General features: G+C 51.7%; 8 protein-coding genes across 8 annotated transcripts; 3 read left to right on the top strand and 5 right to left on the bottom strand.

The window, feature by feature from the left end:
• Nucleotides 1–486: 486 nt before the first annotated feature.
• On the top strand, nucleotides 487–3,039 carry YALI1_E22439g (uncharacterized protein; the record flags this gene model as incomplete). The annotated part of the gene is made up of 1 exon (XM_504117.3): nucleotides 487–3,039. The coding sequence occupies one exon, from the start codon at nucleotides 487–489 to the stop codon at nucleotides 3,037–3,039; it is 2,553 nt and encodes an 850-aa protein (XP_504117.3).
• Nucleotides 3,040–6,197: 3,158 nt separating this feature from the next.
• Nucleotides 6,198–6,905, bottom strand: YALI1_E22503g (uncharacterized protein; the record flags this gene model as incomplete). Its single annotated transcript, XM_068283056.1, has 1 exon — nucleotides 6,198–6,905. The coding sequence occupies one exon, from the start codon at nucleotides 6,903–6,905 to the stop codon at nucleotides 6,198–6,200; it is 708 nt and encodes a 235-aa protein (XP_068139157.1).
• Nucleotides 6,906–10,933: 4,028 nt separating this feature from the next.
• Nucleotides 10,934–11,599, top strand: YALI1_E22543g (uncharacterized protein; the record flags this gene model as incomplete). The annotated part of the gene is made up of 1 exon (XM_504119.1): nucleotides 10,934–11,599. The coding sequence occupies one exon, from the start codon at nucleotides 10,934–10,936 to the stop codon at nucleotides 11,597–11,599; it is 666 nt and encodes a 221-aa protein (XP_504119.1).
• A 170-nt stretch (nucleotides 11,600–11,769) lies between these two features.
• On the bottom strand, nucleotides 11,770–12,072 carry YALI1_E22555g (uncharacterized protein; the record flags this gene model as incomplete). Its single annotated transcript, XM_068283057.1, has 1 exon — nucleotides 11,770–12,072. One exon carries the CDS (start codon nucleotides 12,070–12,072, stop codon nucleotides 11,770–11,772), a length of 303 nt encoding a protein of 100 aa, XP_068139158.1.
• Nucleotides 12,073–12,372: 300 nt separating this feature from the next.
• Nucleotides 12,373–14,199, bottom strand: YALI1_E22576g (uncharacterized protein; the record flags this gene model as incomplete). The annotated part of the gene is made up of 1 exon (XM_504121.1): nucleotides 12,373–14,199. The coding sequence occupies one exon, from the start codon at nucleotides 14,197–14,199 to the stop codon at nucleotides 12,373–12,375; it is 1,827 nt and encodes a 608-aa protein (XP_504121.1).
• Nucleotides 14,200–14,614: 415 nt separating this feature from the next.
• On the bottom strand, nucleotides 14,615–15,835 carry YALI1_E22592g (uncharacterized protein; the record flags this gene model as incomplete). The annotated part of the gene is made up of 1 exon (XM_504122.3): nucleotides 14,615–15,835. The coding sequence occupies one exon, from the start codon at nucleotides 15,833–15,835 to the stop codon at nucleotides 14,615–14,617; it is 1,221 nt and encodes a 406-aa protein (XP_504122.2).
• Nucleotides 15,836–16,708: 873 nt separating this feature from the next.
• YALI1_E22613g (uncharacterized protein) lies at nucleotides 16,709–17,860 on the bottom strand (the record flags this gene model as incomplete). Its single annotated transcript, XM_504123.2, has 1 exon — nucleotides 16,709–17,860. One exon carries the CDS (start codon nucleotides 17,858–17,860, stop codon nucleotides 16,709–16,711), a length of 1,152 nt encoding a protein of 383 aa, XP_504123.1.
• A 2,026-nt stretch (nucleotides 17,861–19,886) lies between these two features.
• On the top strand, nucleotides 19,887–25,376 carry YALI1_E22633g (uncharacterized protein; the record flags this gene model as incomplete). Its single annotated transcript, XM_504124.3, has 1 exon — nucleotides 19,887–25,376. One exon carries the CDS (start codon nucleotides 19,887–19,889, stop codon nucleotides 25,374–25,376), a length of 5,490 nt encoding a protein of 1,829 aa, XP_504124.3.
• Nucleotides 25,377–25,456: the final 80 nt, after the last annotated feature.

Consider the following 25,456-nt stretch of genomic DNA (forward strand, 5'->3'; position numbering starts at 1 on the left):
TATTTTCCCTCATTTTTTTGTTTTTCCTTATTTTTATATTCCCATTTTTTATTTTCCCATTTTCCCATTTTTTTTCTTTTTTCCATTTTTTTCTTTTTTCCATTTTTTTTCTTTTTCCCATTTTTTCCCATTTTCGATGGTGAACTTCGGACGTTTATTTTGTGGGCTGTTATTCACCTCCCAATTGCTGACATCTCCATCGTATGCCTCCATCTGCACAACACCACGAGCAATTTGAAATGTAGACGTGAGCTTGCGATGGCGAGGGTTTGATTTCCGTCTTTAACGAGTAAAAAACAGCTCACGAGTGCCCCCCCGTTTCCCCGGCTTCGGTACCTGTCCCTGTGCTCCACTGATTTCTTTGGGGGTAAGTCGTCGTCTTTCTCCGGCCACGTGACTCGGCACAAAACTTTAGCGCGCATGTAGACCTGATTTTGAAATTTTCGTGAGATCAAGCCAGCACGACCCCACAAAAACACCTAGGCCATGCTGGCAACGCGGGTATTGAGGAATGCGTACACACGGCGCATGATGGCCGAGCTGGCCCGCAAGGGAGAGTTACTGGGCCCTCGTCCAAAGGCCGATCCCACCAAGAAGCCGCCACGAGAGACGATAAAGATGGCTCCGCCAACCGACAATGGGCGAGAAGCCAGTCTATTTTTCCACACAGGCAGCCGCGTGCGAGAGCAGGCTCCGACGGTGCAAGTCCGCATTGCTCTTTCGGACGCGGACAGCTTGTTGGACCAATTGGAGGAGGTTAAGCACAAGGCTGATGGAGCCATACACAAGGAAGCGAGGGCCCGAGCGACGGGTCCGCCCCCCAAAACGCCAAGAGTGCCAGCATTACAAAAGAGGACGGCGGCGGGGACCGTAGTCCCGGAGACTCTGGTTTCGGACCCGGTGCCTGCTTTCTCACCACATACAAGCATTGAAGAGAGTGGGTTCGTTGAGTTGGATCAAATGGAGGAGGACATAGACACTAAGCATACACAACAGGCGATAGATACAGCATCAGCAACGACAGCATCAGCATCAGAAACGACAGCATCAGAAACGACAGCATCGGCACCGACAGTGACACCAACAGAGATCAACATGGAGTGGCAGAGAGGAATCTGGGATAGGATCAACGCAGACAGTGCTTCGATGGCAGACATACAAAACTTCATTTCGGACGGCATCAAGAAGGGATACAAGCTCACTCGACGATATAGAAAGGGGGCTTTCACCGGCCTGTACAAAAGGGAGGAGTACAAAACGGTGGTGCAGCTGTGCAAAAAGCTCCACTGTGATAATCTACACACGGCCGAGTTTGAGGTCATTTTGCGCAGTGCGGCCGAAACCAACCAATGGCGGTTTGCGGACCAACTCATGAACAAACATTGGGAGCTGGTGGAGAAGGGACCAGCCAGTGTATCTCTGACGGCTTTGGAGATCTTTATCAACGTTGATTTCTCGATAGCAAGGGCGTTTGTGGATCAACTGATGCATGACAAACGGTTCAGTGATCACAAAACGTTCCAGGAAAAGGTGGCCTACGTATACTTGAAGGGCACGCGCACGGTGGCGCTTAATCTGTCCGAGATGATGCGATACGCCACCCAGTACCAGGATCTGCCGTTCATGGAGTCGGACAAAGTGCTCGGCCAGATGGTGAGAGGGTTTCATCAGCTCGGAACCCCGAAACAGATCAAAATCTTCCAGCAGTATCTGTGTTCTCGAGGCTTTGACAAGATGCAGGGCGTCAAGGAGGCCATGTTTCTGCGGTATCTGTACCTGCGGCAGTTTGACAAGGCTATCAACTTGGTTAAGTCCAAGCATTATTACACCTACAAAAGCACCATTTCGGGATACTTGGCTCTGGCAAGAAGACAGGATTGGGAGGGAGTGTTGGGGTTCCACAAGAAGCTTCTGACACTCCAGCCTAACATGAAAATCCACGACACAATGAACTGCTGCCTGATCGAGGCTTATGGAGCCACTCAGTCCATGAAACGGGCAATTATCCAGGCCCAGTCTCAGCCAAAGTTAACTCCGGCTGCCGTTTCGTCCCTTTTCCGGGTATTTTGTCATCATCATCCGGAACAATCTGGCGACTTGGATCGAGTTTTGGCGTCTCCTGCTGTGTCTGAGGTCAGAGTGCTCACCAAGAACCTCGATCTGCGAAACATGGTGCCCATGATGCTTCTCAACTCGATGGACGTGCGCAATGGTGTTTCTATTGCCGCCTTCCAGGGCGTACACATCAAGAGAAGACGGACCATCGAGGCTATGGTCCGACAAGGCAGGGCAGAAAGAGCATACAAGTACTACACGATGCTTACCAAAACGGAGATTCCGTTCTCCGAGCACGACTACCTGACACTCATCAGAGGGCTGTGCCGACAAGGGTTTCTTCATCTGGCTGAGGAGATCCTGGCTGATTTTGAACAGGCTGTTCCTCAGGGGTCCTGGAGAAAACGAGTTTGTCGTCTGGACGTGGACATGCTGAGAAGCACCAATGCAGGCCTAGACAGTACAGAAAAACACTCTGGCTCGCCGCGGGTTATTCTGGCCGACTATGTGTCTAAACACTGCACTAGAAAGGGCCCCCGACGAGATGGAACTGTTTTGGGCAGTCCCAAGTACAACACCAAGACGGGCTACGAATGGATTGTGGTCGGCATGCACATGGTGTCTCAGGGACTGTATGTGGAGGCGCGTGAATTTCTCAAGGACGCACAGTTGAGAGAACCCATGGCCTATGCTCTTTTGGCAGAGTGCCATGCTCGTCTGGGCGATGTTCCTGAGATTCACAAGCTTATCAAGGAGATGCGAGCTCGAAATGTACGGGCTGACCAGACTTACAAGGCGCTACTGAGCCTGACCGAGTATCAATACGGGACCGGGCTTGTGGCTGTTTTGGACAAGTTGAAGGTTCTGATTGATGAGCGACACCAGCACGCTGTTCAAGATCAAGGCGAGTTCCTGGAGGTCCTGGTCAACGGAGTGAGAATGCATGAGGAGAAGGAGAGCGACACCAAGAAACTACAAAAGTAGTATGTATATAGTAATAGCATGTGATGACGGTCTTTCCTACGCGCGAGTAGCACAAGTACCCGGAGTATTCACTGAAACACGAGGAGCGGTTAATTACTGTATTCACCATAACATTCGCAAAACAGTTTTTTTTGGGGGGCTACAGGGTCCATAGCCCGCGTCCTAAAGACAAGAAACCCAGGGGTCTGCCTGACTGCAAGTCGGGTGTCTGGCAGTGGAATGTATAGTGATCTTGCGATACGAACAATGAACATTCGAAGCTGCGACTTCTGTCTATGGACTACGGGTACTGTAATGAGTTGATGATTATGAGCTCGCGAACGGACATTATCTTTCTTGTTTTAAAACCGCGAAACTATCACTACTTCGCGTCTTGTGTATGTTTCATATTCTACTTCGAGACGGCAGCAACGTGAAGTGGGGTGTGAAGGTGTGCATTCCTTTCTAGATCCCGCAATAATATATACAGAGTCGGATGTCACCTTCTAGATTGATGTCCAATGACTTACTTGTGTCTTGAGAAGAGTGGGCTGCTGACTCAGATGGACGGCGCCGATCAGGGTGATGATCAGCACACCCCATTTATACATGATGACGAATCACTGAAGACTGTGGTGTATATTGGGGGCATCCTGAACAGGCAAGCATGGTGTCTCAACCATGAGAATTACGTGCGGAGGGGTCTGAGACGTTATATGAAGGTTCGTATGAGACCCAAACATTGGAGCGGCGAGAGTAGGCAGGGGGGGGGAGATACAACATACAGAGGGGAGGAGAGTCGAGGTTGAGGAGTTGACAGACTCGAACGTGACGACGAATCCCCTCAATATATTCAAGATGGACGGCGTCGACCGGATCCCTATGACCGTCTGAGTCCTATCCCATCTCCGACAATTGTGCAGCAGCATGCACTGACATAGTGTACCTCCAAGTAAGTTGAGAAACCTGTCTGGGTTGTTTCTTTCTAATTAAGAGCTCAAAATACCTGCGATCGCGGGTGTTTGAGGGATGAGCTTGACATGTCTGAGGTTGGTCAGCAAGTTAACCAGATCAGTGGAGCAGGTGGAGCGGTTGAACACCAGGTGAACGTTAGGTGAACATCAGGTGAACATCAGATGAACACCAGTGGACACCAGGTGAACACCCACTGCTTCTCAAACGTTAGGGTTGCGCGTATTACCAGAGGATGGGTGTAGAAGGAGTGAGACAGCGAGCAGAAAGAGTTGCGAAAACGAAAAGCCGACTTGTTTGGAGGTGTAGCCAATTAGCCAGGCACTATATAGACTATGGGGGCATAAGAACAATAAACAGTGCCGATTGGAGGTGAAAGAGACGATTCGAGGCCCCAAAAGGATCGTAGATGCACTCAAAAGTGTTCACCGCCCATTTTAGGACCGTTTCCTTGTCCAGCTGTCCATGAAAGGCCCCTCCTATGGACGCATGGCAACTTGGCACTCGGTACTAAGGTTCCATTAGCCGAGTTTACAAAATAGAAAATTTGAAAAATTTAATTTTTTTTAAAAAATTGAAAAAAAGATTGCCGGTGCAGAAAAACCAAGAATAAAAAATAAAAAAAATCGACAGTTGTGCGGGGGAGTGGTGATGTTCGATGAGCATTTTGGTGGGGAACCATTATACGTGCAAGTACAAGTATTCGTACAACCAAATAGTCACTCAGGTTGGTCAAATTTAATGACAAATCCAAGTGAGACTCAACCCCAATAGGCAATGTTGCTCTCATAGCCCGAAAGAGACACGGATCTGGCCACTGTACGGTATACTCGTCGTCTTACACACCTGGTCTCAGAGTCCCTCAACCCTCCGCTGCATCGCAGACCGGGCACAGAACGACTTTGACCCCTGTATGGTGAACAAGGGTGTGTTGAGGTTAGTGAGCAATAGAGTGCAACATGGCTGCCAGGTCTTGGAGAGAAAAACACCTTCATTTGAGCATTGAAACAGCTCGTAGAGCACGAGTACCACAACCGCAAGGCTCCAACTGCCCTTTAGCCCACACCCTAGTTTCTACCGAACCGGTACTCGTGCTAAATCTCCAAGTATCTCCAAGTAGCCCCACTAAGGCGGGGTTTTAAAATGCGTGCAGATCATGCAGATCACACCAATTATGCACCAACCCCATGCCAACCTACAGCTGGCACTCGGCGAGCACAAGGCCAAGCGTCCATGGGAGATCGACTGATTGACTGGAGATCATGGATGGACGATGCGCAATACGAGATGACGGGTGGTAACCAGCTATCTCAAACGGGCCCTGCCTGTGTCTGTTGTAGACACACCGGGAAGACTGATACCCAAAAGACGATACCATACAAGAGAATACAACCCCCGGATATCACGCGCGACACCCTCTCAGGAGCTTGGCTCCCGAATTATACTGCGACGACGACAAGCTCTGGCTTTGCTTTTCTAAAATAGCTTGAGTCTATTGCGATTGTCTACGCCGGGCCTAGGAGCAGTCAGGACCCTGGTACAATAGAAGCAACACGAAACCTATTGGGGCCCGCCGCCCGCCTGGTCTCAGTACAAGTACATAAAGACCCTGGGGCGTCTCCACAGGACCCTCTTCTCCCGTGTCCCCACGATCGCTACTCGCCACAATGAAGTTCACCACACTCGTTATCCTTGCAGTCGCCCTGCACCGGGCCAAGGCCCAGAACGTCATTGCCGATGGAGCCATTGATGGCTTCTCCAAGGGAGTCATTGCTGCCCACAACTCCCAGATCGACGACGCCCAAGCCAAGTCCGAGGTCGACCAGCTCATCAAGTACATTGCCTCCAACCCGCTCATCTACGATGTGCTTAACCAGGCTGCCAACTCCATGTTGGGTGGCTTCGACACAGACACCTTCCCTGCCTTTGTCACCGCCGCCCTCAACTCCGTGAGCGCCTACGAACAGTCTCCCGACTTCACTACAGCTAGATCTCTGGTTTCCCAGTACCTGCCTCACTACGATGTCCAGCAGGCCATCAGCAACGTACGAAGCGAGGATGACCTGTACTACACCCTGTTCACAAACAACGTCAAGTCGTTCACAACTGATGCTAACGTGCAGAGTGCTGTCGACGCTGGCGTCGCTGGTGTCTCCAAACTCATGACTGATCTGGGTATCCTTGGCGATAACACTCCTGCCACTTCTTCAGCTCCTGCCACAAACCTCTGCTGGCTCCTTCCAGCTCTGAAGTCCCTCTTTTCTACTGAGGCCCCCTTCTCCACTGAGGGCCCCCTCTTCCACTGAGGCTTCCCTCTTCCCCGAGGCTCCCTCTTTCCACTGAGGCTCCCTCTTCCACTGAGGCTCCCCTTTCCACCGAGGCTCCCTTTCCACTGAGGCCCCTCTTCCACTGAGGCTCCCTCTTCCACTGAGGCCCCTCTTCCACCGAGGCCCCCTCTTCCACTGAGGCTCCCTTCTTCCACCGAGGCTCCCTCTTCCACTGAGGCTCCCTCTTCCACTGGAGGCTCCCCCTTTCCCTGAGGCTCCCTCTTCCACTGAGGGCTCCCCTTCCACTGAGGCCCTCTTCTTCCCACCGAGGCCCCCCCCTTCCACTGAGGCACCCTGTTTCGTCAAACTGAGGCACCCGCTTTTTCTACTGAAGCTCCCGTCTCTTTCTACTGCCCCTGCTTGCTTCCCCACACCTGTTTTCTTCTGAGCCCCGTTTTCTTCTACTCCCTGTTTTTCGGAGGCCCCTGTATCGTCTACACCTTGCTTCCTCTGAGATTCCTGTCTCCTCTGAGACCCATTTCCAGCGAGGGCTCCCGTTTCTTCTGCTGCTTTTTTGCCGCTTCTTCTGCCGCTTCCTCGGCCCCCTTTCCAGCGAGATTCCCCGTCCCTGTCTCCCCTTAGCTCCATTGTTGAGACTGGGCTTTCAACTCCCACCGTACCTGTCCGAGTCCACCACGGCCTCTACTACTGCCGTTGGCCTGTGGTTACCGTCACTTCGGCCGAGTCCATCACTTCTACTCTGACCCAGACCGTCACCCATTGTGATGAGGATAAGTGTGTGACCCCCACTATCACTCTGACTACCGTTGTGCCCACAAACCCCGCCACGACCACCATTCAGACCGTTGTTGAGGGCGTCACCGTCACCATCACCGTTCCCTGTGATACCACTGAGGCTCCCCAGCCTACTACCGAGGTCGTTGTTCCTCAGCCTTCCACTGAAGGAGTGGCTCCCAAGCCTTCTACCGAGGTTGTGGTGCCTGGACCGTCCACCGAGGTTGTTGTTCCCGGCCCCAAGCCTACAACTGTTGCTCCCCAGCCTACTGCTGAATCTACGACTGTGGAGTACGTCACCCAGACTCTCACCGAGACTCTGACGCATTGTGACGATCAGAAGTGTATCACCCCTACCGTGACTGTGACTACTCGGGTCCCTACTAATGCTCCTCAGACCGAGATCCAGACTGTCGTTGAGGGCGTTACCGTCACCCTGACTGTGCCTTGTGATACCAACACACCTGCTCCTGCACCCCAGCCTCAGCCTACTGGAAACCCCGGCCCTGCTCCTTCCTGGCCCCGGTCCTGCTCCTTCTCCTGGCCCGCCCCTTCTCCTGGTCCCGGTCCGGCTCCTTCTCCTGGCCCGGACCTGCTCCTTCTCCTTGGTCCCGACCTGCTCCTTTCCACGGTCCCGGACCTGCTTCCTTCTCCTGCCCGACCTGCTCCTCTCCTGGTCCCGGCCCTGCTCCTTCTCACGGTCCTGCCCCCGGCCCTGGACCTCAGTCTCAGCCTATTGTTCCTCAGCAGCCCACTGCTGGTCCTGGTCCTGCCCCTAAGCCCACTGCTGGTCCTGCCCCTGCTCCTCAGCAGCCTTCTCATCCCCAGCAGCCCAGTGCCCCTGGAACTGGTGGCCAGCCTCAGCAGCCCGGCACTGGTAACGCTCCTCAACAGCCTGGCACCCCTCAGCAGCCTGGTGCTCCTCAACAGCCTGGTGCTCCTCAGCAGCCAGGCACCCCTGCTCAGCCCGGCGCCCCTGCCCAGCAGCAGCCCACCTCTGTCCCCCAGGTGCCCCAGTCCCCTCAGGGCTCTGTTCCTGCTCAGGCCAACGGCGCTTCTACTGTCGGAGTTTCTGTTGCCGCCGCTGTCGCCGGTGCCATGATCTTCCTTCTCTAGATAATTGTTTAGTTTATTTAATGTATTTAACGGTTTAATGAAGCATTTGAATGTAAGCGAGTAATAGATTGGAGTGCCAATAAGTAATTGTGTGAAATCTAAGGAGAGTATAACTTGGCCAGAGCGCGCGATTCTGACGTTCTCGCTTATGCCTCAGAATGCATACATACTGCACGGAAGGTCTATAAGTCGACTTTTTTCAAGATACAAGATGGATGGCGGGATGTTTTGGGATGCTTAATGCAGCTGGAGTGGTGTTGTTTCTGTTATTGAACTGACAGACCGACATAACTGTTTAGCTACTCACCTATCTTCTCACTGAGATTCTCGCAGACTCAGATCTGCGCGCTCAGAAGAGCACATCACAATCGTGTCCGCCATTCCTCGTGTTCAGAAAGATATCAACAATCAAATCAAACGAAGCAAATATGAGCGATTGGAAAGTCTGGTGGTCGTAGAGTCCTCAACAACCAACACTATTGGTACTGGGTGCTCAGGAAAGAGACATCCATGAAATCGGAGCATTTTATGTCCAGGTGCTCACAGCATCGTTCAAGAGTGATATGGCCTCTCCGGTCTCAGCGGAAACTCAACGGTCGTACTTTTTCAGCTTGTACGGAACTGGCTGCTCTCTGAACCTCAGGTAGTCGTATAGTATATGCGTTGAGTTCCTACCGCACATATTGAGACTTTTTTGTACTGCGAGGGGCGGGTATTATGACATCAATAGGATGAGAAAGGGATTCGGAGTTGATTAATATATATTCAAGCACCAGTTGTAGTATTTCTACCACAAAAAGTGTCCCGTGCAGCACCACCATAATGTTTAGGGGTAGCTGGGAAGCTGGGTAGCTGGGAAGCTGGGAAGCTGGGGTAGTAAAGTTATCGTACTCGGTATGAACTCTTCCATTGTATCATTGGTGTATAAAGAGCTGTCAGATTCACGATGGACCTGCTGTACAAGACTATGTACAAGACATGTACAAGTATCGTAAGTACTCGTACCAGTACCACCAACTTGGCCACTTGTCGACTGCGCGGAACATCTTTTTCAATATGGAAGTCATGAACGGGATCGACCATGAAATTTCACTGCTGATCGACATTGAGCTCTTTTTGGAGCCGCCGTTGTATCGCGAAATCTATATTTATCTCTAACATGTGTGTCTACAAGTCCGCGGAGAAGACAACGCTGAGCCGTAAGGTTGGTACGGCGTTTCTCGTTTTTATGTACATTACTTGTACGAGTATCTACGGTTGTGCGATATGTTTCTAATAAAAATAAAAACAAGCAAAAAAAAGTAAAACAAAAGTACTACAAGCACGAGTAGTACCTGCCGACTCGCATAATTGCCATGGCAGATATCATATCGTTGCATGACTCGTGATGTTTATGTGCTGAAACTGCAGTACAGTAGTTCCGGTACGAGTAGCTACTAACTACAAGCATGTATGGACAAGGCAAATGGAAATGAATGAAACATGTTGATAGATACAAACCACATAAAACCACACATGGAAAAGGGAAGCCCTCCGAAGCTGTCGCCTGCAGCTGGTAGGTGACGAAGATTTCCTTTTTTTCTTTTTTCTTTTCTTTTTTCTTTTTTCTTTCTTTTTTCCCTCTTTTTTCCCTTTTTCCTTCCTTCTTTTGCGATAATGACGTCACCTTTCGGAGTAACTGCATCAGAAGGCTTCCATTTCGGGTCGAAAACTCGCTGTATACGTCATTGGACGTCAGGGCAGTTGCCATGGCAGTCAAAGCCAAAATAAACAGTGGGGGAGGGGAGCAGTCGGAATGCGTCGGGTGCCAGAGCAGTGTCAGATGGAGTGTCAGGTGGACTTGTCTGTGATAGTTTCCGTGGAGATGTCGCTGTTGATTGCAGTTCCTCTTAAAAGTCGCCCCCTCATCGTCCATCCAGTGGACATCACCCCACCGCCAAGTTGCGAGCAAAGATGGCGATGTGCCCAGAAACCTAAAGCCGAGAGAGTGGGGGGAATTGCCCTGGATGGCGTCTTCTTGGGTCTCGGGAAACCAGTGCAGGGCGGCCTGGAATGTTTAATGTTTAATAGCTCCTGTACGAGCTCCACAAGCGGGTCTTGGCATGTCCGTGTTGACGTTAGCACGGGTTTCGGTAGTCCGAGAGTGGGAATGTTTAGCATTAGGGTGGTGATACTAGCACCAGAAGCTATCAACACAACACTGTGAGACATTGGTCATCTGATGACATGTTGACCAGTGTACAGCACACATCAGTAGTTGGCACGAGTACGAGACATACTTGCACTCACTCAACTCCTCCGCATCTGTCGTTTTCCGTTTCCACACTGCTGTGTCTCAGTCAGATGGGGTGACCGTAGTGTTAAAGGCCTGCTTTTGACTCTTTCAGTCTTAAATGTTATCCTATGGTACGAGTACCCAAACTAGCCGCCCACTGTTCTTGTTTGCGGTGAATCGATTGGTCTTTGGATTGTGGAACATTGTCTTCCGTGTCCGTATCAACTGCTCCGAAACGAGTCTACAACAGCCCTCGCTCGTACCCATACCAGTATCGCTCCTTCTCCAGTCAAGGCAACAACCCCAACGCTAATCCACCCATGTTCGTTACACTTAAAATAGCCTTGCATCAAGCATAGATGGCTCTGGCACTCTATCTCCAACACAGTTTACACCAGACTACCGACATGCGACTCTAGACAGATATAAATACGTCGTCGGTCGCTCGCAGTAGACCCATATCCATATCCAATCAATAACAGCCCCGAAAATGAAGTTCACCGCCGCCACCCTCCTTCTCGCCGCCGCCGCCTCTGCTCTTGACGTTGTCACCGACGGCTCCAAGCCCTTTGGCATCATGTCTCTGCGATCCGCCTCCGCCATCCACCTCTCCTCGGTAGGCGTCTCCGGTGACGCTCTGACCATTGGCTCTTCCGGCGCCAAGTTCACCATCAAGGACGGCGTCCTCTACGCCGACGACAAGGCCATTGACTTCTCCTCCGGCGAGGCCAAGGTCGCTTCCGACGGCAAGGGTACCTCCGGCGTCACCCTCGAGAAGGGCTACGTGACCGTCCCCGGCTTTAACTGGGCCGGCTGCCCCGAGGGCAACGGTTACGCCGTCGACGACAACTCCAAGTGCGAGGACGACGGAATCCCCTTCGGCGCCTACGCTGTTGCTGACACCTCCGCAGAGTCTTCTGCCGCCCCCGCCTCTTCTGCCGCCGCTGCCGAGTCCTCTGCCGCCCCCTCTTCCGCTGCTGAGGCCAAGCCCACCGCTGGAGGTAACACCGGCGCCGTCGTCACCCAGATCGGTGACGGCCAGATCCAGGCTCCCCCCTCTGCTCCTCCCGCTGCCCCCGAGCAGGCCAACGGCGCCGTCTCTGTCGGTGTTTCTGCCGCCGCTCTCGGTGTCGCTGCCGCCGCTCTCCTCATTTAAACAGCTCCATTGCCCCCTTTAACTGCAATGACGCCTTATAATTATACCCCCTCATGATTAATGTAATGTTTGCCTAACACCCAACCTGTAGCGAGGCCACGCTTTTGTACAAGTTGTAACGACCTGAAAAGTTTTCTGTATGCTTCTGTTCTCTTGTTCTCTCTTGTCAGTCATCTCCTGCTTGATCTAGTTGTACTCGTTCTCTCGATTTTCTTTCTTTTCCTAGGACCCCCTAACAGCGACTGTTCTTCTCGACAAGAAACCAACTCCTCGTGATACTCGATCAAGTTGATCTCGTTCTCGTCTAGAGACTGCCGAAGAGCGTTCACCTCGCTCTGGGTTAACTTCTTGGTGAGCAAGGCGCGCCTCAGCTGCTCATTGCTACCTTCAACCCGGTCCTGCGTATTAGACACCTCCTCCTCTAGTCGTTCAACGCGGTCCTTGAGGCGCTCTTCGTGGTCTCGTTTGCACATGTTGAGTGTCATGAGATGTCATCTGGAGGAGAATATCAGCAAGATGGCCGGATTATGTACTGTATCGATCTTCATATAATATATCACATCACGAGACTGGATAATATGAAGTGCGATTCAGAGGAAGCCAACATGTAGGGAAAGCTCCGTTGCTACAAGTGCTTCACTCTTAGTATTAACTTGTATTTTAGGTGCTATTTCGACTGTTCCAACCGTTATATAATGTCTTGCTCCTGTTCACAGATACTGGCAATGGCATACAATGGACCAGATCGCCGCTTCAGTCTTCCTTAAGACCGATTAGATCTTCTTAATGTCAACTCGTACTCTTTCCCATGCTTTGGCGTCTCCTCCCTGGTAAGGGGCCGATGTCAACAAAGCATACGATCCTCCACTGTCCATTCGCGTGAGATAGCCCGGGTTGATAATCACAATCGAATTCACCACCCGAACAAACGCTTGCACCTGCGAGGGCATGATGATAATGTCTGGAGACACGTCCACAAAGTCACACAGGCCCAAGTACGCCTTGTCCAGATGGTGGTACGTCAGCGTCTGATTCTCCTCAGCCACGCCGGGTTGTTTGGCCTGAGGACCAGGCAATAGAGGGTACAGGGACCGCTGTTCCACCACATATCGTCCTGCGCGAGACATGAAATCTTCCTGCGAGCCCTTGTTGAGTTCACTCTGGGCGACAGCTCGCACAATGTCGAGGTTGGCAGTACCAAACATGAGCTCGTTGATGGAAAACTGGGCCGGGTTGGTTCGGCAGATGACGTTCTTGCCCAAATTGAGCGCCTTTCGAGCCAGAGCCGGTTGGGGAAATGCAAGGTGGGCCGACACTGAGTCTCTAGTGGAAGGGATGAGAATGATCTGTGCGGGGCATGCGTTGAGAAGAGGCGCGATTTTGTGTCTGAACAGGTCTTCCACGGTGGCCACCATTTTGCCAGGCACCGAAAAGCTTCCTTGGGCGACTAGCGGGTGCACTGAGTCAATGAATGGACCCAGGAGAATGAAAGTATCTGCTGGTTGTGCGAGAAGATCCTTGAGAGGCAGGAAGTCGAGATCCTTGGTTGTGGTGTAAGGGCCTGCGGCGATGATTTGGGTCAGAGAAGGGGTTTCTGCCACATTATCCACCTGTCTGAAAGGAGGAGGGTCCAGCTTGAGAATCTCTTCCACCACAAATTCTCGTCCACTGGAGTTGACACCCTTGAGCGCAAGTAGCTGGCCCGGAATAAGAGACACGGAGGGAAGCAAGGAGAGATTGAGCTTCACTCGTAGCGCTCCTCCACGGCTTCGGGGAGTCTCCAGCAACACAGAGGCATCTGTAAGTCTCACAGTTTCAGGAGTGTCAAGGACAATTCGACCGGCACAAACAATAGAGTTCTGGTCACTGAGAGAAGGGTTCTTAAATTCGGCGTTCGATTTAACCAGTCCCTTTTGAACACACCAATCCATGTATTGTTCAATCTGTTCGTCCAAGGTCTCAGACGCCTCAGACACCTTCTGGTACATGGTTTTGTACTTGTATTTGGCGGATTGTACGTGATCTGATATGGCGATCTTGGTTTCTGGGTCGGCTCGGCCTGGGTTTAGCTCGATAGAGCTGTTGAGGGTCTCCATAACCGTGCCTGCTCCCTTTCGAGAAGAGTAGGCGGAGTTAGATGGAGGAGGGGGAGTTGATCTGATGGGAGTCACAGACAGAGGTGGAGACATGGACAGTCCATTTCCTGTACCATTGGGCTGGGGACGTTTCTTGACGGGGGTCTGGTCGTTGTCACCTCCAGCAGGTCCTCGTTTAGCACTTCCAAGAGCACTATGGGTCAGTTGGTCGAACAGATCCATATCTCCTGCTCCTTCTCGGTTTCGTCGCATTTTCGGACGCGGGGTTGTCGTCTTAGCCTTCTTGGCCTTCTCAATCTCCTTCAGCAGATACGTTTTGAGCTTGGACAGGTTGCCCAGGTCCAAGTCTGTCTTTTCGTCGCCGTTGGTGTTGATGGCAAAACACTCCCATTTGATGAACAGATCTTCCTCGGAGAGATTGAAGATGGACATGATGTTGGCGCACTCCTTTTTGAGCTCCTCATTGTCGTCGTAGACGGCCCCAAACTTTTCCGACAGCGTCATGTTGTGTATCGTAGACTGATCAAAGTGGTTTGGCGCTGGTGATTAATTAACTCGCGACGCGTTTTTTGAGTTTACGGCAGGGAGAAATATTACAGTTCTGCAACTTAGTATGAGTAGGTTGCACTCGTATTGTACGAGTTTTCAGCGACCAGAAATGGACAGATAAGGGGCCGATTTGGCTGATTTTGTCAAAATCCATCAGTTTCCAATATGTCACCTTCAGTTTCAAATTATGAACCCTTCTGATGAAATCTGACAGAACTATGGTCGTCCTGTTCTACCTTCTCGCACGCAACCAGTATATATAGTAAGAATACATGTTGTATGGCACGGGCGCAATCACTCGTCGTGTACAAAAACCGACATCATCACATCATAGTTAATCATTGCTCTATTCAGAATCGTCTATAATACACTAATCTCGTCCTCCTCGGCCTCGGCCGCCTCGGCCTCGACCTCGTCCACCACGACCACGTCGAGGGTTACCTCGCTGTCGCTTGTTGTCTCCGTTGTCGTCGTCGTCGTTGCCTCGCTTTCGGGACTCATTGTCCTTGAAGCCGTTGAACTTTCGGGGACCCCGCTTGCCGTTGGCACCGTCGGTGAAGCCCAGCTCGGCCTTCTTCATCTCGCAGTAGGCGGGCTTGGACATGGTCTTGAGCTCTCGGCCCTGGAAGGTGGGCTTGGGATCAAGGGCCAGGAACTTGGTGGCGTCCTCGAGCTTCTCGAACTCGGCGAACACGGAGCCCTTGAACCGGTTCTGCTGCTCGGTTCGTCGTCGGAGTCGCACTTGCACAATCTTGCCGTAGCCCTCGAAGAACTTCTCAATCTCAATCTGCAGAGCAAGCTCCTCCTCTCGGGTCAGGGGGGCGCCAAGCTCGGAGGCAGGGGTATCCTTGGTGGGGACCTTGTCCTCGGGCAGGAAGCCCTTGGCGTAGACGGTTCGGGCGTTGGCCTCGTCCTTGGACTTGTCATCGGGAGCCTGCAGAGCCTTGACTCGCTTGACCTTGGTGCCATCCTCAGACACCTCCAGAAGAGAGGGCGACTTTCGCAGAGCAGAGACAATCACGGCCAGAGGATCCTCAGCCTCGGGGTTGGCAAACTGCTGCATTCGCTTGAAGGAAGCAATGGTGTGAATGGGCACCCAGCCGTCGTTGCTGTGGACGGCCTTCCACAGGAACTTGTCGGTGGGCAGGTTCTGGTCGGAGAAGTAGAACTCCACCTGCTTGAGAATGGGAGCTTCGGCGTCGGTGACGGGCTCCTTGGGCTTGGCGGGGGCAGCAGGCTCCTCAGTCTTGGGCTCCTCCTTGGTCTCAGCCTTGGACTCGGCAGCAGGCTTCTCCTCGGTGGCAGGAGCAGCCTCCTTGGACTCCTCCTTGAAATCCTCCTTGGACTCCCCCTTGGACTCCTCCTTGGACTCCTCCTTGGACTCCTCCTTGGACTCCTCCTTGGACTCCTTCTCCTCACCAGCAACAGGAGCCTCGATGGCCTCCTCAATGGGGCCCTTGACAGCATTGACAATGCCCTCGGCGGCCTTCTCAGCCAGACCGGCGGCGGCCTGGACAACGGCGTCAGCAGCGTCGTTCTCGGCGTTGTCGACCAGCAGATCCACAACCTTTTTCTCGATCTGTTCAGCCATTTTGTGTGTGTTGTGAGAAGAGATTCAAAAATTTGGGTCTGTTCGGAAAAAAATTTAGTCATGCATGGCGTCCAGCAGAACGCACTGTAATGTATATACCATTGAGGAGAGACTAACGAGGGGAGTTACAAGGGTAAGCGGACCAAAAAAAGAAGATATATTTGGTTAAAATACCACGAGGAACTTGATTTCGCCACCAAGTTTCAACCAAGCACCTCTCCATACCCCCCAAATCAACTCCTTGGTCCTTTCGCTTGGGCACTTTGTTCAGGGTAAGGGTAGGAGATGCGCCCAGTCTGTCGGGGGAAGAAAAAAGAAAAAAAAAAGAAGTGGTCGACAGACTGAATAATAAATTGAGACTGCAGAATGTATCGCTACTAAAGTATTCGCACTGTCGCGTTACTGGTGATAATGTCGCATATGGGAAAGGGCTAGAAAGGCCATTGACTGGTTAACAGGATGTGTCTCTTCTGTCACCTGGAGCCTCCACTCCGAGTCGGTCTTACCTCTTTGGGACAGCAACACAAGAGTGAGAGGCTCAGATTTGAGAATGGTGCCTTCGTCAAACTGAAACTTTTTACTGTATCAAAATATCTTCATTTTTGAGGACCCATTGCAGTAGACAAGCAGATGGTATAAATAGTGATACAGTATCGTATACTATCAGATACAAGGAGAGTGGAATCGGGGAATCGGGGGATCGGGGAATCGGGGAATAAGGGAATAATCTATACATTGTTTATATGAGGATTTGTAGTGTACTAATCAAGAGGTAGTTGGATAGACAGGTGAAGCAAACCAGGGCGATAACTAAACTAATCAACCACTTGTAGATGGACTGGAATATCGTCGGTTGGACGGCACCCATCTCCATTAAAGCACAGCTTTGAACTTGAGAAACAAATTCTGAGCAGGAGTCTTCTTCTTTCTTCTTCGAGGAACCTGTCGGGTGGTGTTATCAGCCTTGTCATCCTCCTTCTTGTCGTCGTCGTCATCGTGGTCCTCCTCAACGGTTCGAATCAGACCGTCTTGCATAAATGTGCATACAAGCTTGCCTTCATCTGTAAATAGTCGGCCCTGGTACTGTCCTCGACAGTCTCCAGCCCAGTCAGTCCAGGTCTCCATAGGCATCCAGCCCTCGTCCACACGAGAGTGCATGTCATGCATAGTAAACTGATGGTCCAGCGATGCCAGGCGCGCCAAAGTGGGCACCTTGTCTCTCAGGTTCATACAGGTGAAGAGCGAGTTTCGATCTGACAGATAGAGCATGGCTGCCACATGGTAGTTCATGTCGTCAGGCAGCTTGTAGGGCACTCGGAAAAAGTACAGCTGACGTCTCTCGGCCACGTCCTTGCCCTTGTTGACTGCAGGAAGCACCTTGTCCATGTCCACCTTGCGCATCTCTATCGGATGAGGTTCCAGCTTGTAGCCGTTAGCAGGGTCCTTGGACCAGTCCACCCACATGGGGATGTCAATGTCGGGTGCCAGATCGTGTCCCTCAGCTCCTCCAGGCACGTTTTTGGCGAAAAAATCCTGTCGTAGCTTCTTTTCGTGGAACATGGTGTCTTTGTGGGGTAGCTTGATGGAGGAATGGGCTGTGTAGGCGAGCCATTTTTTGCTGGCGGGGTCTGTGAAGTCGAAGTCAGAGGGCTGTTGGTAAGGAGACTCGGGGAATTCGAATCCGAGATCGGGCTGGTACGCCTTGACTTCTCGGGTGCAGTAAGATCGGCCGTCTCGCACAGATTCCACTCTCCATAGGAACGGCACGTCCCAACGACCCGGAAGAAGGAAGTACGAGTGCTGGTTGTGCACAACAAAGCCCTTGGGGCATGTGTAGGCGGCGCAAAGAGCTCCCTGGCTCAGACAGAATCCTCCAAAGGTGCCAGGAGACGAGAAAGGGCGCCACGGCTTGATGACGGAGTGGAAGTATCTCACACCCTGTTCGGGGTTCTTAGGAGTGAATTCTTTGAAAGCAAAGTACTCGGGCAGAGTGACGGGCGTGGGAGCTAGCTTGAACGGTTCCATTTTGTGCTGTATATGGTGAGGATCAATTCAGATAGCAAAACCGGTGTACGGTAGCAGTGGCAGATGCAACGCTTTTAACATGTTGGTGTGAAATAAACTCAGTCGGAGTGCGCGCGGGGTAATCACGTGGAGAAGGAGACGTTGAGGTGGGATTTGGGAGCTGAGGGGGTTTTTGCGTGGCTTATAAATTGGAGTATATATAGGGGGTGTCCCGGAGGATTTGGGACTCTTTTTTTTACCCAACCATTCTGTCAGTTAAACCCGCCGCTTTACTTGCACCATACTGTATTCCAGCTACAGCCATGCAGAGTTTGTTACTGCAGTCTGGGGTAACTGGGTGGGAGCGTCAACTGCCGAGGTACAGTAGGACAGGTTGGACAACGGTGAGCGGGATGACAATATCATATCAACACGGGTCTGAAATCAGCAAAGAGATGTGATTATTCACGCGTCGATTAGTAATCGGATCTGTGTCGTTCACCGAGCACAAATGGCCCCTCCAACCACAGATTACCACCTGTTCAAACCGACTATCACAATCGCGTCTGGTCATCTGAAATCCGAAACCTGCTTTAACACAACGTCTTCATTCTTCGTAAGTCCGGTCAGCCGTTGAACCACCTTTTTTCTTTCTCCAGACACCGGAAAACTCTCGGGACAGTAAAGTGTGCGGTTTTTTTGATTAGTGATAGCAAAAACAGATGAATATGACCAAGGCGGTGCAACACATACGATACCGGTCATAATCTGTCTTCCACCTCTGTTATTGTAACTTGTAATACTTGTAGTTGTTCTTGTCCGTTCGCATCAACAAGCCTAGTAAATTACTTGAAAGGGAATGAAGTAAGTAGGTCCAAAACGGTCGCTTAAATAAGCTTTCCTGCAGCATGAGTAATAACTGTTGGTAATTACTGTACTAGTAACTGGCTTCCTCCATCAGACGGTGTGATGGCGAAAAAAGTATAAAGGGGCGTAGGTGAGGTTCTGTCACGTGACCGGATTTCCTGTCGCGTCCAAAAAATTCAAATTTCGACATTTTTCGGCTTAAAATAGAACATCTACAAGACGATGTTGCAGACTCCTGAGTCTGGGAAAAGGTGGTTGAGGAACCTACACTGGAGCTGCGATTGGAGAGCTTCGTGGCGGCCGTGGGCCAAGATTGGGCAGAGTATGGGTCGAGTATTTCTGTTGCTTCTACTGTACTTGTACTTACTTACTTGTACTTGTACTTGTACTTACTCACTTGTACAAGTACAGACAGAAGGCTTGCTATTTCGATGAAACTAAAGCACGTTTGTTATGTAGTACCGAAGTTCGGAACGAGGCTGTGGAGATGGCAAGTAGTTAAGTGTCATTAATTGGAGTAGGTTAAAACATCAACTGTGCTCGTTCTAACTGCTTACTGCGCCTGTTATACCACCGCTAGCGCCCTCTAACGGATCCTAGGTGCGGGTTGAACTGGTTTATGATTGCTGTTTTTACACTTTTTAGACCCCCAGAGCGTGCAGGTGATGGAGTGAACGCGCGGTGCTACAGTAATACTCTAAGACAAGTTTGGGCAGGGAAGGAAACACCTACAGGAGGCCAGGTGGCCAAGATTTAGACGGTTTGGGGAGTTGTATTTGTTGCCACGTACAAAGGGACAAAAACACGGGCTTGTAGTGGCCGCAATTCCACTGCTCTTGTGCTTGTCAGCTGCTACTCTTCGTCTAAGAGGACCCCTTCTTAATGTGAACTCAGCTGCATGACCGCGCATACTTCTTTCCTACTGCAGCCCCTGACAGGCAATACTAGCAAGTGAAGCATCCATTCTACGACAGAGGTATTTTCAGGACGAAAAAACACTCTTGAGTCGCCACAAAAAGTGAGTGTTCCGACAACGCGGGCGGAGCAGTTTGGAGTTTGGGAGCAGTGTATTGATCTGACTGAGCTTGAGAGAGTGTGTGACATTCTGGAGGGAGAAGGGAAAGGGGAGATGATATGATGGATATGGGTTGGGGAGATGATGGTATAGGACTGGTTGTATATGGAAACGATGCTTGATCGTGTTATTCCACTCAGCTGTGTACCTCCTTACGCCACACCCTACAGTCACGTTTTCACCACCCCCATCTCAAACAACACTAACACAGTGTTCTACGAAGACACCGCCGACTCCGATTGGCAGTCGTCCGACTACGACAGTGAACATGCGACCGTCAACGTGCCCATCCGGAGCAAACGGAAAAAGAATGCTGCTAAGGAGGGCAATCCAGTGGATCCCATCTCTGAGGATCCGCACCAGGAATCCTTTTCAGATGGAAGTGAAGCTGCGGGACCCAGCGCTCCCCCGGCCGACGGATACATCAACACCGCGCCCAATGGCGTCTACTCGGAGGAAGATCTTCCTGGAACCCGCCAGGTGCTTCCAGGACCTCAGGAGGTACCCGACGTGACCTCCACTCCCCAGATGAACCGCCATCCCACAGCAGATGAATCTACTCCTCAGGGCTCACGGTGGAGCCGAGGCAGAGAGGGATTTGGACATCTTGGAAGTCCCTCGTTCTTTAGACGACACAGTGCCACAGCTGAAGATATGACCCCTGGAGGAGGACCTCGACGGCTGTTCAAGCGACCACAGCTCAACTCTTCCAACACCACATCTGGCCAGCGTTGGAGAGATATCAAAGCCGGGCTTCGTCAGCGGTTCCGAAAGAAGAAGGACGCGAAATTCAGCGCTGAGAAGGCATACAATCAAGCCATTCTGGGCCAGCTTGCTGCTGGTTCTCCTGCGGCTCTCATGGTTGCTTCCTCCATGGTTCGCGACGAAAAGAACATGAAGCGAGTGCCCATTCTGCTGGAGCAGGTCCGTTTCGCTCTCAGAGATGTGACAAAGAACCCTCACGAGAAGAATCGACAGTATCGAATCGATCTTTCGTACGGTTCCGGTCACACGATGCTCGCATGGACAATCTACAAGGACTACAAGGACTTTATGTTTCTGCACAGTCGGCTGCGAACCATGGCCTTCAACGCCAAGAACCCCTTCAACTCGTCAAAACAGCCTCTTCAGATCCCCATCTTTCCTACCCGAAACAAGGTGGGCAAGAAAAAAAAAGGCAAGAGAGACAAGTCCAACCCTGGCGATGAAGATTACACAGACACAGATGGAGAGTCTGAGTGTGATCCCGCAGAGCAGCAACAAAACCAGCACACTCCAGGAGGGGGATCTTCGCATGGACCTAGGATGGTGAACCAGTTCTTTGACAAGCGACGGAAAAACCGCAACATGATCAACGAGCGCATCAAGGGTGAACTGGAACGATACCTGCGTCAGCTGTTCAAACTGCTGCTCTTCCGAGGTGAAGCTAACAAGCTGTTCCAGTTTTTGGAGCTGTCCAACATGTCCATTCGACTTGCTCCCGAGGACCATTTCCACGGCAAGGCTGGATTCCTGGTCAACCGTACGTCTGCTCGAAAGGCTGGATGGAGAGTGTCGCATTGGCGAGTCGACGATATCAGACAGATGGTGGCTCGTCACACGTCGAAGTGGTTCATGGTGCGCCACTCGTACATTGTGTGTGTCGACAACCTGTATTCCACAACACCTCTTGAGGTGTTCCTTCTCGATTCCAAGTTCAAGGTGTCACACAATCTCAAAAAGAAGAACAAGGACGGCGTTCTTTCGGGTGGATCCAACCCCAATACTTCTGGAGAGTCCGATTTGGAAGAACTTCAGAAACCGGGAAGTACCCATATTACTCTCAAGGTGGAGAACGCATCCCGACAGCTTAAGCTGGTTGCCACATCTGACAAGCAGCTGGCCCAGTGGATGGAGAGTATCAATCTGATCAAGGAGCGGTCCATTTGGGCTCAGCAGAAGCGGTTTGACTCATTTGCGCCTGTGCGAACCAACTGCAAGGCCCAATGGTTCGTCGACGCTCGAGACTACTTTTGGACGCTGTCGTGCGCTCTGGATATGGCCAAGGAGGTCATTTACATTCACGACTGGTGGCTATCTCCTGAGATATACCTACGTCGACCCCCTGAGGGTAACCAGGAGTGGCGTCTGGATCGTGTTTTGAAGCGAAAGGCCGAGCAGGGAGTCAAGATTTTTGTTATTGTGTACCGAAATGTCGGTCAGACTATTCCCATTGACTCGCAGTACACCAAGTTCTCGCTGCTGGACCTGTCTCCTAACATTTATGTCATGCGGTCTCCCAACCAGCTCATTCAGAATACCTACTTTTGGGCCCATCACGAAAAGCTGTGTCTCATTGATCACACGTGTGCCTTTGTGGGTGGTATTGATCTCTGTTTTGGTCGTTACGATACTGCGGAACACGTTCTCGTCGACGATGCGCCCACGTTTGTGAATGCCGACAAGAAGGACGGCTACACCGGTCGAACTCAGCTCTTCCCTGGTAAGGATTACTCTAACCCCCGTACCAAGGACTTCTTCTCGTTGGACAAGCCTTTTGAAGATATGTACGACCGTCAGAAGGTGCCCCGCATGCCCTGGCACGATATCCACATGATGGTAGTAGGCCAACCTGCACGTGATCTGGTGCGTCATTTCGTGCAGCGATGGAACTATGTTCTTCGACAGAAGCGTCCTTCCCGATTCACGCCTCTTCTGCTGCCTCCTCCAGACTTCAAGGAGGAGGAGCTGGCCGAGTACAAGCTGAATGGTACGTGTGAGGTTCAGATTCTGCGGTCTGCTTGTTCCTGGAACACTGGAGTCAAGGAGCACGAGCAGAGTATCCAGAATGCGTACATCAAGAGCATTGAGCAGAGTGAGCATTTCGTCTACATTGAGAACCAGTTTTTTATCACTCACACCTCGTGGCACAATATTGTGATTGAAAACAAGATCGGAGACGCTCTGGTCAACCGAATCATCAAGGCCCATCAGAATGACGAGGATTGGCGTGCCATCATTGTCATTCCTCTCATGCCTGGTTTTGAAGCCGAGGTCGACGAGTCCGAGGGTTCGTCGGTGCGTGTCATCATGCAGTGCCAGTACATGTCCATTTCTCGAGGTGCTAACTGCATTTTTGCACGTCTTGAGAACGCTGGCATCCATCCCGAAGACTACATTTGCTTCTTTTCACTGCGAAAGTGGGGCAAGATCGGTCCCCACGACAAGCTGGTCACCGAGCAGCTGTACATCCACGCCAAGGCTATGGTTGTCGATGACCGTATTGCCATTATTGGTTCGGCGAACATCAACGAACGGTCTCAACGAGGTACTCGAGACTCTGAGGTCGCAGCTATTGTTCGAGACACCCATACTGTGGACTCTGTCATGGCTGGGCGTCCCTACAAGGTGGGCCACTTTGCACACACCCTGCGTCTCCATCTGATGCGAGAGCACATGGGCGTTGATGTGGACCATGTGGAGTTCATTGAGCGAAAGGCTGAGCTTCTTGAGAAACACAAGAGAGCTGAGGCTACCCAAGATGAGCCCCAGGAGCTTCCTATCATCAAGAACAAGTCCACACGCCGAGCACGGGGGCGTGGACGACGTTCCCAGCGAGGAGGAGAGGATTCCGATGGAGCTTCCGGCTCTGAAGATGAGCGAGTTCTCGATATCTCAACCTCTATCTTCGGGGAGACTGTTCAGGCTGCCAAGGCCGCTAACGGTAATGGCAATGGCAACGGTAACGGTGCTGATGCGTCTGCTGCGGAGTCTGTCCCTTCCGTCATGGCTCCCACCCGAAGATACTCTTACCAGGATGGAGTACCTGCCTCTCCTTCTATTGACGAGGACTGTGTTGTCGAAGGCACAACTCTGGACAATGCTGACCAGCAGCTAGCCAACTTGGACGATGCGTACGACTCCGACGCCGAGGTGCTACTGCGAGACTATGATGAGGATGTGGATCAAATCAACCGGGGCTTGGACATCTACACCTTCAACTCTCTAGCCGGTGTGGACAACAAGGGCATCCGAGAGAAGAAGCTTGTCTCTTCTGATAACCGTATCCAGGGCAACGAGAAGCACCGTGCTGACGTTGAGGGCCGGGGTCTGGACCGAGGCGCCAACTCGAAGGAGTCTGCGGAGGACTTCCGAATCCGAATCCAGCGACATGCCCAGTTTGCCAACAAGCTGACGGAGCACGAGCTGCAGCAGACCAGCGAGACGGTGGACGATGTGACGGAACTTAAGAAGCGCGTCTACTACGAGCAGATGGAGCTCAAGCAGCGGTACCACAATTCGCACATGGAGGCCGAGAAGGCGTTCAACAATCCCCCACAGTTGGAGGACTGCGAGAACGAGAAGAACGGCGTTAATGGAGTCAACGGCAACAGTGGCTCCACTGATTCCACTGCACCTGTAAATCTTGTCTCCGATGCTAACGGCAACATTCACCCTGAACATCCTGAGACATCTGATCATTCTTCGGACTCTTTTGAAGATGAGGGCTTCGAGATCCCCAAGATCCCTCCTCCCGTAGACCCCTACTGTTTCAAGGACCCTTTGGACGACGACTTTTACTACGACATCTGGCTGGCCACAGCCGAAAAGAACACCAGGCTCTTCCGGGAAGTGTTTCGATGCCAGCCTGACGACGAGGTGACCACCTGGAGAGATTACAAGGATTTCACCACTTACGCCGAGCGGTTCTCCATGTCTCAGGACACCGGCGACTTGAAGTCTTCGTATGCAGATGAACACCAAGCTCATTCCCCCTTGGCTGTCAAGATCAATGGCAATGACAAGGAAGACGAGAAGAAACAGAACAAGCACAAGGCCACACATGACTACGACAAGTATTATGCCCGTCACCAGCACCACCGATCGTCTTCGCCTCACTACCGAAGGTCCCATGTGCCTCTCAAGACCGGTGCCAACTTCACTGATCGACTTGCACACGGTGTTGATGATGCCGCTGGTCATCTCAAGTACGCCCTCGGACGGGCCAACCGCCGAGGCAGCCACCATGACACTGTTGATGTGGATGATTCTCCTCCCAGGGACTTCCTTCCTGACGATTTCAACGACCCGATCCCTGTCGAGGAGGTGGACAACACCAACCTCAACAACAACCAGCAGCTCAACCAGGAGCTTTACGAGTCGCAGGTGGAGGGCGAGAACCCTCGATTTGTGCCTAGCCACGCCATTGATGGCCAGCACCCTCGAAAGCGTGAGAAGCGACACATTGGTGAGGTTGATCAGCCTGCCGAGAAGCCCCCCATCAACGAGGCTTACAGCACTGGGGTCTCAGGCCGGCTTGGGCAGCACCAGCAGCCCCATCTTAAGCAGGAAGTTGATGCTGATTTTAAGGATACCTCTTCTGCTGCTCATACGCCATTCCACCATACCCCCAACGCCAGGCGAAGACGACGACGACGGGCTCGACAGAGATCTGGCATGGACAAGGTGCACGACAAGGCAACGGCCGAGAAGATTCTCAACGGTATCCAGGGGCATCTGGTCATGTTCCCCACCCACTGGCTGTACAAGGAACTCGACAGCGGCAACTGGTTCTACAACCTGGATCGAATCCCCCCGATCGAAATTTATGATTAGAATGGTAATATATTGGTATGATAAATAATGCAAGCACTTGCATGAGTGTACTGTACGTAAGCAAGTAGTGACAGTTCAGT

The sequence above is a fragment of the Yarrowia lipolytica genome, chromosome 1E (genome assembly GCF_001761485.1).
Source record: "Yarrowia lipolytica chromosome 1E, complete sequence".
Lineage (NCBI taxonomy): Eukaryota > Fungi > Ascomycota > Dipodascomycetes > Dipodascales > Yarrowia > Yarrowia lipolytica.